At 38.3% G+C, this 11516-nt stretch overlaps 1 protein-coding gene across 1 annotated transcript in view; it reads left to right on the forward strand.

Annotated features, from left to right (window-relative positions):
- Nucleotides 1–11179, forward strand: part of mylk4a (myosin light chain kinase family, member 4a) — a 29032-nt gene extending 17853 nt beyond the window's left edge. Inside the window, exons 10-14 of the mRNA XM_034184042.1 lie at nucleotides 1939–2009; nucleotides 2105–2233; nucleotides 2304–2456; nucleotides 2545–2623; nucleotides 11126–11179. Coding sequence (XP_034039933.1) covers nucleotides 1939–2009; nucleotides 2105–2233; nucleotides 2304–2456; nucleotides 2545–2623; nucleotides 11126–11179 — 486 coding nt within the window. The remainder of the gene's footprint in view (nucleotides 1–1938; nucleotides 2010–2104; nucleotides 2234–2303; nucleotides 2457–2544; nucleotides 2624–11125) is intronic.
- Nucleotides 11180–11516: the final 337 nt, after the last annotated feature.

Here is an 11516-nt window from a genome sequence, read left to right on the forward strand (position 1 = left end):
AGTATTTTTTATCACTAATGAATAGTGTCTGATTTTACATTTATAAATGATGAACTATTAATGATCAGCTTTTCTTAAATGGTTTATAGAGAATTAAAAAGTCATTTAGAAATGTTTTATAAAGACATTACATATTTTTTTATTAATAATTATTAAGCCATCTAGTTATGTTCTTATCAACGAGTAGCTAATAAAAAAAGAATGCTTTGAAAATGTTTTACAAGTAGTTATTTAAGCATTTACTTCCACTTTATAAATACTTTACTAATGCTTTATAGCGTGCAGTTAATATAAAGTGTTACCTAATAGGGATAATAATAATAATAATAATAATCTAGAATGCAATTGAGTCAGGGCATTTCAAATATGATAATCATTATAATAATAATAATTTAAATAAAATCTAGAAAGTGAGTGGAGTCATGACTTAATAATAATAATAATAATGAGATTTCTGACATCCATCAATCTGGAAATGTATCACCTCCAAAATTTAATGGATTCTTCCATCCCCTAATATCTATCTGTGGTGCAAATTTGGTAAGAATTTGTGAAGTAGGTATTTTTTTTTAACATAATCATTCAAAGCCTATATAAAGTGAAATCTTGATCCACAATTCCAATCCAAATCTGGATGCGGATCACCTCCAGAATGTAATGGAATCTTCCATGGCCTAATATCAATATGTGGTGAAACGTTTGTCAAAATCCGTGCAGTAGGTTTGACGTAATCCCGCTATCAGACAGACGATGAATTTCTTACGTTGTTGGCGGACATAATAATAATTAAAAAAATTTAAAATGCGAGTCGAATCACAGGGTTTAAAACTTAAAATAATAAAATAACAATAAAAAAAAATCTAGAATGTGAGTGGAGTCAGGGAATTTAAAACCTAATAATAATAATCTGGAATGTGAGTAGAGTGTTGTGTGTTGGGGGGTGTGGCTGGATATTTTGGTGTTCTTTTCTTTTCTTTGTTCTTCAGGTGGCATGGAAACTGATTTGTCTGTGGAGAAGGTGCTGGCTGAAGAGTCCTCACCCTCATCAACATCATGTGCAGCACCTGTGACTGGTGCTCACATGCAACCTTAAAGACTTTCAGCTGAAGCAGATAATTGGATGGCGTTCTGCATTTAAGTCATGTGTGATTCAAGCAGAACTGCCGGAAACTCGACCTTGTGATGTTCGTTTGTGAGATGCTGAGGACCGCGCCTGGGTTTGACACATCGAGCCCGTGAAGCAGGGAAGGGTGAGGACACATGTTGTCAGCACACATCAAAGGTGATTGTTTGACTAATTGTTGATAGTAACTTCGTGTTTTGTTACACAGTATACTTGAATTGTGATGAGAATTGTGCAGCTTGCTTCTCACTGCTGTGGCGTGCGGACAAGTGATCCTCCACCTGTTGTGAGAAGCTGCTCATTTGCATAAAGTTAAAAAGATACAGACCTGGATGTGTTGCTGATAGCGTGTGTCTTTTGAAAGATATTGTTGTAACTGCTGACTTACCTCACCTCTTCTTTGCTTCACAGAGAGTCAGTTTGTCGTGTCCACCTGGGGGGTGTTTGGCGGTGGTAGTGGGTCCAGGAGCGCCGGGCTTTGATCCTTACGGGCACTGGAGAGCGTGCCAACAGTCACTCCACCAGAAGGATGCTATTTTTGTTTTTACACTTTTTATGCACAGCGGGTGGAATAAATATATTGTTTTTGGAACCGCTTTTCTGGTTATTTGTAGCGCTGGGTTCCGTCTGACGCAGGTCCGCTCCTCAACCCGCGTCGACACATAACATAGAGGGCATTTAAAACTTAATAATAATATTCAACAATAACTGGACACTCATTAACACATCACAAAACAAGAGACTGAACTATCACAATAGGAACAGTGATGTAATTGGTTGCTTAGTTACAGTATGTGATTTCTTTTGAATTTCAGCCAGAAAACATTCTCTGTGTGAACAGGGTCACAAATAAAGTGAAGATCGTCGACTTTGGTCTTGCCAGAATGTAAGTCCTCTTCAGAATGTCTGGTCACAGTGTAATTCACTCCCAAATGCTCAAGATGGGTTTTTTAAGTCATATTTCAAACTGTACCCCCATAGATATAAACCACGGGAGAAGCTGCGGGTGAATTTCGGTACCCCAGAGTTTATCGCCCCTGAAGTGGTTAACTATGACTTTGTGTCGTTCAACACAGACATGTGGAGCCTGGGCGTCATCACGTACATGCTGTGAGTGAACTCACCACCACCTGAACACACGTGCATGCACTCAATCTAACAACCATCCGACTCTTCTCAGTCTGAGCGGACTCTCGCCCTTCCTCGGTGACAACGACAGTGAGACTCTGAGTAACATTTTGGCCTGTCAGTGGAACTTTGAAGAGCAAGAGTTTGTCACCACGTCCAATGAAGCCAAAGACTTCATCACCAGGCTCCTCATTTTCAACAAAAGGTATCAAACATCTCTCTGGGTCACAGTCCTTCGGACTTCAGTCCACGTTTAACTTTTGGTGAAATGTGACGTCTGTGCTTGTCTTTAGTTTCAGGATGGGAGCATCTGAGGCCTTAAGGCATCCATGGCTCTCTGACCCAGTCCTTCATCATCAGCTTCATACCAAGGTAGAATACACTCTTCTACCCTGCTTTATTTTCCTACACTGCAAATACTTGTACAATGACTTCAAAGGATCTGTGAGTCCATCTTATAAATTCAATGTTTTGATCAAAATGCTAATTGTTTCAGGCATCTGCTAAGGATGCCTCCTGGGCATCTTCCTAGGGAGGTGTTCCAGGCATGTCCATCTGGGAGGAGACCCTGGGGAAGACCCAGGACTAGGTGGAGAGATTATATCTCCACACTGGCCTTGGAACACCTCGGGATCCCCCACTCAGAGGTGGTCAATGTGGCCCAGGAAAGGGAACTAATTGTTTCTCAGACTCAACCCTCTGGGTCTATGGGGTATTTTACTTTAATTAATCCTCCTTTTAAAGGTTCATTTTTGAGTATGATGCCCATGTATTCCATATCAAAATGTTGACAACAATCTCAATTTTCAGAATATATGTCCCATATTCGTCTTGACTGCTGTATGTAGAAGCATTTTGGCTCTAAACGTGAACAAAATGAAATGCATTTTTACAAAATTCTTCAAATCTACTGAAAATACACCTTTATTCATGGAATGCTGGCTCACTATGGATGGAAAAAATGAAATTATTGTGAAATGTTGACATAATGTCATGAATGAATTCAATTAATTTATTTATTCTGCACTAGGGATGGGTATTGATAAGATTTTATCGATATCGATTCCACTTATCAGTCAGATTCCTTATCGATTCCCTTATCAATACCTCTTGTGTAGTAGAGAAGCTTGAATCTTCGACTGGACTGGGTTACTTGATGCGAGGACGTTTCGCTTCAAATCGCAGAAGCTTCCTCAGCTAAAATTCTTGCTCTGGTAGTCTGACTTCTGTCTTGACTCTTGTAGAGAAGAAAATACAGAAGCCAACAAAAGCTGGAGTTTTTTTTTTTTAAAAACCTAACCAGACCCCTCCTACCGAGAGGCCGACTGCTATAGGCTAGTGACTAAACAATAGCTCTAATTAGCACCTATTGTGCTCTAGTTAGCACCCTCCTAATGACAGGGCAGCTGTCCCTCCGAATGATGGGATGGAAGCCTCTCCTAATGGCTCCCTTGACGACTCTCCTGATGACGTGAATGACTCATTACCATGAACAAAAGACTGAAACTGCTTTGACCTGAGTACCCCATTGTAAACAGGGGACAAAGCATGTCTCAGAGTCGTCAAGGGAGCCATTAGGAGACGCTTCCTTCCCATCATTAGGAGGGACAGCTGCCCTGTCATTAGGAGGGTGCTAACTAAATCAAATCAATTTTATTTATATAGCGCCAAATCACAACAAACAGTTGCCCCAAGGCGCCTTATATTGTAAGGCAAGGCCATACAATAATTACGGAAAAACCCCAACGGTCAAAACGACCCCCTGTAAGCAAGCACTTGGCAACAGTGGGAAGGAAAAACTCCCTTTTAACAGGAAGAAACCTCCAGCAGAACCAGGCTCAGGGAGGGGCAGTCTTCTGCTGGGACTGGTTGGGGCTGAGGGAGAGAACCAGGAAAAAGACATGCTGTGGAGGGGAGCAGAGATCAATCACTAATGATTAAATGCAGAGTGGTGCATACAGAGCAAAAAGAGAAAGAAACACTCAGTGCATCATGGGAACCCCCCCAGCAGTCTAAGTCTATAGCAGCATAACTAAGGGATGGTTCAGGGTCACCTGATCCAGCCCTAACTATAAGCTTTAGCAAAAAGGAAAGTTTTAAGCCTAATCTTAAAAGTAGAGAGGGTGTCTGTCTCCCTGATCTGAATTGGGAGCTGGTTCCAGAGGAGAGGAGCCTGAAAGCTGAAGGCTCTGCCTCCCATTCTACTCTTACAAACCCTAGGAACTACAAGTAAGCCTGCAGTCTGAGAGCGAAGCGCTCTATTGGGGTGATATGGTACTATGAGGTTCCTAAGATAAGATGGGACCTGATTATTCAAAACCTTATAAGTAAGAAGACAAATTTTAAATTCTATTCTAGAATTAACAGGAAGCCACTGAAAAGAGGCCAATATGGGTGAGATATGCTCTCTCCTTCTAGTCCCTGTTAGCACTCTAGCTGCAGCATTTTTAATTAACTGAAGGCTTTCCAGGGAACTTTTAGGACAACCTGATAATAATGAATTACAATAGTCCAGCCTAGAGGAAATAAATGCATGAATGAGTTTTTCAGCATCACTCTGAGACAAGACCTTTCTAATTTTAGAGATATTGCGCAAATGCAAAAAAGCAGTCCTACATATTTGTTTAATATGCGCATTGAATGACATATCCTGATCAAAAATGACTCCAAGATTTCTCACAGTATTACTAGAGGTCAGGGTAATGCCATCCAGAGTAAGGATCTGGTTAGACACCATGTTTCTAAGATTTGTGGGACCAAGTACAATAACTTCAGTTTTATCTGAGTTTAAAAGCAGGAAAAAAGAGGTCATCCATGTCTTTATGTCTGTAAGACAATCCTGCAGTTTAGCTAATTGGTGTGTGTCCTCTGGCCTCATGGATAGATAAAGCTGGGTATCATCTGCGTAACAATGAAAATTTAAGCAATGCCGTCTAATAATACTGCCTAAGGGAAACATGTATAAAGTGAATAAAATTGGTCCTAGCACAGAACCTTGTGGAACTCCATAATTAACCTTAGTCTGTGAAGAAGATTTCCCATTTACATGAACAAATTCTAATCTATTAGATTGATCATATTTAAGATCGAAGCATTAATTAATGGTAGGGCTTCCTTGAGCAGCCTGGTAGGAATGGGGTCTAATAGACATGTTGATAGTTTGGAGGAAGTAACTAATGAAAATAACTCAGACAGAACAATTGGAGAGAGAGTCTAACCAAATACCGGCATCACTGAAAGCAGCCAAAGATAACAATACGTCTTTGGGATGGTTATGAGTAATTTTTTCTCTAATAGTTAAAATTTTATTAGCAAAGAAAGTCATGAAGTCATTACTAGTTAAAGTTAAAGGAATACTCGGCTCAATAGAGCTCTGACTCTTTGTCAGCCTGGCTACAGTGCTGAAAAGAAACCTGGGGTTGTTCTTATTTTCTTCAATTAGTGATGAGTAGTAAGATGTCCTAGAGCACAATAGGTGCTAATTAGAGCTATTGTTTAGTCACTAGCCTATAGCAGTCGGCCTCTCGGTAGGAGGGGTCTGGTTAGGTTTAAAAAAAAAAAAACTCCAGCTTTTGTTGGCTTCTGTATTTTCTTCTCTACAAGAGTCAAGACAGAAGTCAGACTACCAGAGCAAGAATTTTAGCTGAAGAAGCTTCTGTGATTTGAAGCGAAACGTCCTTGCGTCAAGTAACCCAGTCCAGTTGAAGATTCAAGCTTCTCTACTATGGAAACCACCTGGACAACTGAGAGCCTACACAGAAACAATACCTCTTGTGAATTTTCTGTGTACTAAAAGTAGGCTTTACAGGTTTTCTATGTCAAAAACATTTTATTGAGTCTTAAATTAAATAAATAAAATTGATCACTGGATCCTTAAACTCTGGACATAAGTAGAAATAAACAAGATCTGTTGTTTTTGACAAAAGCATTTCCTTTCAGACATTAATGACATGAATGTCTCTCCATACCTCGGAGCTGAGCTCAGCCAGCTGCGTGTCAACATCAATGTCATTCATAAAGAACGCAGGACGTCTCATTTTCGGAGGAAAACAACATTTTGGTCAATTGTAGTTTATTGTCTGTGCTCCAACACTTGGAAAGAGGTGTCATTTGATTTAAAACTGCGATTTGCTTTGAAATTATTAATTCCGACTCTAACTTGACTCGGCAGAGAGCGGCGCAGCGTTTGAAGCTGTGCGAATGGAATGGAGGACGATTCTTGTTTCTTGCCTGCAACAAGACAAGAGTCCCAGTTAGTGACTTTAATCAGCACAAAAGTGACTCACGATTGACATTTTTAAATGGCATTGAGAGTGGTTAAGAAGCGAACTTGCCGCTTCTGAAAAGCAGAGAACCAATAAAGCATCAGGTCGATGCACTGCTTTGTTGGTTCAGCTTCAAAGCGGAGCCGTTACACAAGCAGTTGATTACAGACCCTGCTGCAGGACCTGTAATCAGCTTGGAGAAATGATCATTTTCCCAACAAACACTCTCAAAAACAACGGCCGCTCTGAAAGACTGATAAGGGAATCGTTGTGCAAAAAGGCTATTGATGTCAGTGGATTGAATCATTTAACGAGTCTCAAAGAACCGGTTCTCGACACCCAATCCTATTCGGCACACAGATCAACAACAACAAAAACTCATAAACAGAACAACTTAACACCATCCCCGTGTGGCCAAAAGGGTGTAGGCAGAAGCACAACTTATAAATACCCACCCCTTATACTATAAAAAATAAAGAATGTATACATACATAAATATATATACTCGTAAAACAATTACCAAAGAAGTGTGCATGAACAATATAACGTAATCAAAGAACTAAATTTCAAAACACAACCAGACAAACCCAAAAACGATAACAAAATTGGTAAACCCAATTCTTCAAACTGTAACAAGTAATTTGATTATTTTTGTAAAACATTTTAAAGCCAACTAATTTAATGTTATAGGACAATTATTCTAAATGTTAACACCTTTAATGGAAAAACAAAACATTGACAGGATGTTTCAGGTTCTGTGAACAAACAGAACCTGAAACCAGTTTATTTTGTATTTTAGTGCTTTTAGTATTTTTTTTTATCTTTATTTCATTCATTTAAAAGAAGAAGACAGAAAAAAAAAATCAGAAATGAAATTTACAAAACTTTGAATGAAAAAGGAGCAGAGAGAAGAACAAGTCTTATATTAGGGGAGGTGATCCCCTATTGCTCCCGGTGTGTAGTGAGCGCCTTGTATGGCATCACCCTGACATCGGGGTGAATGTGAGGCATAATTGTAAAGCGCTTTGAGCGTCTGATGCAGATGGAAAAGCGCTATATAAATGCAGTCCATTTATTCATTTATATTTTCTGCCCCTTTTTTACAACACAATCTTTCAATTTTAAGTATCATTATTCAGCATCACTAAACAGATTACACTTCTGACTTTTCACACACCACTGACCCATTTCATAACTTTAACCATTATCTAAAAGATTACATCCCTGACAGGCCACACTTTAAACTTAAAACATTCTAGACATCACCAACAGATCACACCCTAGGCTTTGTCATAGCCCACCGACCCGACCTATCTCATAGCCTCATACTTACCCAATACATCTAATTTAATACGTTTCCTAAATAATTTGAGCAACCTTGATTCTTTGATTTCTTTGTTGAGGTTGTTCCATAATTTTACACCATTCACTGCAATACTCCGTTCCTTTACTTTGGTTCTGAATCTTGGTTTTTTAAAGACTTCTATTCCTTTCAAATTGTAACTACTTACTCCTTTTTCAAACATATTTTGAATGTTTATTGGTAAGGTATTTTTGTTAGCTTGATGCATTATTTGTAATATTTTCAAATCAACTAAATCATAAAATTTAAGTACCCTATACTTAATGAATAATGGATTATATGGATCTCTAAAACGACTATTACTAATTATTTTTAAAGCTCTTTTCTGCAGAATAAATAATGGTTGTGTATAAGTTGTACATGTCGATCCCCAGATTTCTACACAATAAGTTAAATATGGGACAATCAATGAATTGTACAATGTTAATAAACCATAACTATTTAATGAAAATTTTACTTTATGCAAAACAGCAATGGCTTTCGCTATTTTTCCTTTTATGTAATTTATGTGTGACTTCCATGTAAGATCTTCATCAATCATGACTCCTAGAAATTTTGTTTCTTTTACCCTTTTTGTGCTGCCTTGCAAGGCGCTCACTACACACCGGGAGCAATTTGGGGATTAAGGACCTTGCCCAAGGGCCCTTAGTGACTTTCCGGCCAGACAGGGGTTTGAACCGAGGATCCTCTGGTCTCGAGCCCAGCGCTTAACCACTAGACCATTACTACTTCTTCACCTAAATAACTGAATTCTGACTAATCTTGCAATGTTTGGTTTGTTGTAAGTTTGTTGCATCTGAGTCTTTTTATTCTATTTTATTATTTTATTTTGGTTATATTTTATTCTGGTGACTGTTTTTATCTTAAGATATTCTGTTTTTATTCTCTTATTTATCCTTGGGTTTATTTTATATATATTTTTTTTTTCCTGTAGCATTTTTATTAATGAAAGGTGCATTATAAATGAAATTTAGTATTCATGACATTGTTGAACGTGATGTCATTGAACGTCACGTTACACTCATCTTGTGTAAAACAATCAGTTCTGTTGATGAATGTTTATGTTCTTTTATGAGTGGGATATTTATTTAATCACATAAATCTGAAAATGCCAGAAGTGTCTTACTGTGGAAAACTGAAAGGATGATGTCATCGCCTTGCCTCTGTAACATGGTGCTAACAGTGTAATTTAAGTCTATTTTAGAACATTATTTTTTATTCTTCTTGTTGGTGGTGGGACAAAGTGCTGGCATCCTGCAGCACAATCTGAGAAACTCACCAGAGCAGACAGACACTGAGGGACTTCTTCAAAAACTCTTAAAAAAAACCCTTAACAAGTAACTTCCATCATAACGAATTAACGCATTTCCACGTCATCTTCCAAAATAAGGGTGTCATGTGGAGAACAGTTTTCATCTGTGATGATGAATTCTGGCAACAGGTCAGATTAAAAGACTTTATTTAATCCATGAGCCAGCGCTCTGTCGAGATGTGTGGTCTTGTCGAATTGTGGATCCTGATGCATAAATGGACAGTTTTGCATCCCGACAATATTGTGCTGTAAATACAGCGTGCACATGCAGATTTTAACTTTTTAAAATTGCAGCAAAACACTTATTGCTGTTGTATTTTTGTGTAAAGACAAAACTTATGTGCGTTTCCTTCAGTGGGGGAGCTCAACTCCACACGTGAATGTTCTGTTGAGTTGTGCGTCCCGACAGTATTGTGCTGTAAATACAGCATGCACATGCAAATTTTAAGTTTTTAAAATTGAAAAGACACGTATTGTTGTTGTATTTTCATTCCTCGGTCGCGAGTTCAACATGGTAAAGAGAGGCACTGTCAACCCGACGGTGGGAAGTGTGGACAGGGGAGGTGTGAAAGTCTGGGTAGAGAGAGAGAGCAGTTCCGCGGAGGGCTAGCTTCTCAACAGGAATGACATCTTGTCGGGACACCGGCTTCTAAAGTAGAAGCTTTTGTTGTTAGCCCCACATCTTCCTCTCCATTTTTTTGTAGAAGCGTTACAGCGCTACATACTGGCCTGGCATATGTACTACAGCATTTTCACATGGTTTCTCTGGATCTGTGAAAACGGAGACATTTATTGAATGGAACACTTTTTGAAAATGACAAAGAAAAAGATTGTATAGCAGAAGTTCAGTTTTAGTGTAGACAAGGCCTTAAAAACATGGGATTAAATTAAAATAATAAATGAGGAATTATTTTCTTGTGGGTGCTATCACAAATCCTGAGGGAGCTCTAGCATCCCCTCTTGCCCCGCTGGTGCTGCCCATGGTCATCGCCTTAGGTCACTGGTTAAAGTAGTGTTTAATGAACAAAACTTTATATTTAAGACCTTTGATGCAACCACCTGCTGTTGGTGTGCCAATCATTTAATACATAAGACAATATATAAATAATACATTAACATATCTATTTAGTCATTAGGCACATTCATTATTAAAAGCAAGTTTCAATGTGGACTTTTATTTAATGCAGTCCCATCCAATTTAATTCAATCCCATTTGTATACGATTTGAATGCATGCTTAGCTAGCATGTGCAACTCCTAGCAAGATTATGCTTTTTATTATTTAATATTTAAAAAAAAAATGCTTGAAGATAGTGTGTATCTCATATTGTCTTACACCTGACTTCAGATTATTTAATATAAATATTTAAAAAATAACTTGTAGTAGGTGTGGCGCAGACCATTAATTCTTACGTATCATGGCTAGCTAATATGAAAGCTGCCACCATAAGGTAATGTGGAAAGCACCAGTTAGAAAAGTACTTCAGCTAAGTTTGGCTGTAAGATGTCTGGTAACTCATAAATATTCCATGATGCCAAAGAAAAAATATATTGCCTGGTTTCTAAAACAGCTACATGTAGCTCATATAATAGCTGCCACCATTAGCTAACACAGAAAGCACTGTAGTCAATAGGCTAGGATAGCTAGCTACCCTGTAGCACTGCTGTTTGCCAATTAGAAGAATCAAATGTAGATAAATCAGTATCATCTTAAAATGGATTGAAAAAAGTACTTTACTTTCCTTATTTTTCCATTGGGGATGATTTTTTAAAAATATAAAATTAGAAGCCATAACGCCGTAGCTTGCTAATAGGTGCAAGTTTTGGACCTCATAACATTTGTCCTGTGAAATACACAATTCAAACAGAATTTTGCAACACAGAATTTTATGACTTAATTGAATGACTTAATTGTTTTTTTCTTCCTCCTTGCAGAAAAATATGTGCAGATCGCGGCACTCTTCATGTGTGTTTACAACACATACTTAAGGTGGGTCTGGTTTGTGTTTTTTCTTCTCTTTTACCTTTTGGAATGATTTCTCATTTGGTTTGAGCTCTCAACTTTAAACCCTCAGGGGGAGGAAAGCTTTCAAATCGTCCACAAGAGGGAAGCATGATTCAAACATTGTGCAGGGGAGCAGCAATGACAAATAAGAGTCTGTTCCACTTTGTGGCTTTTTGACATTTTGCTCATTGTTTTTCACTTTTCAGCACTCTGGAGATGTGATGATCCAGCTGTTGCCACTTGGACCAACTCTCTCTCTTTTTTTATTATAATTACCAAAAGTTCAGACCCGACACCTAACAGAAGTTCTGGTTACCCCAC

Source organism: Thalassophryne amazonica, chromosome 12, assembly GCF_902500255.1.
Source record: "Thalassophryne amazonica chromosome 12, fThaAma1.1, whole genome shotgun sequence".
In the NCBI taxonomy this organism is placed as follows: domain Eukaryota; kingdom Metazoa; phylum Chordata; class Actinopteri; order Batrachoidiformes; family Batrachoididae; genus Thalassophryne; species Thalassophryne amazonica.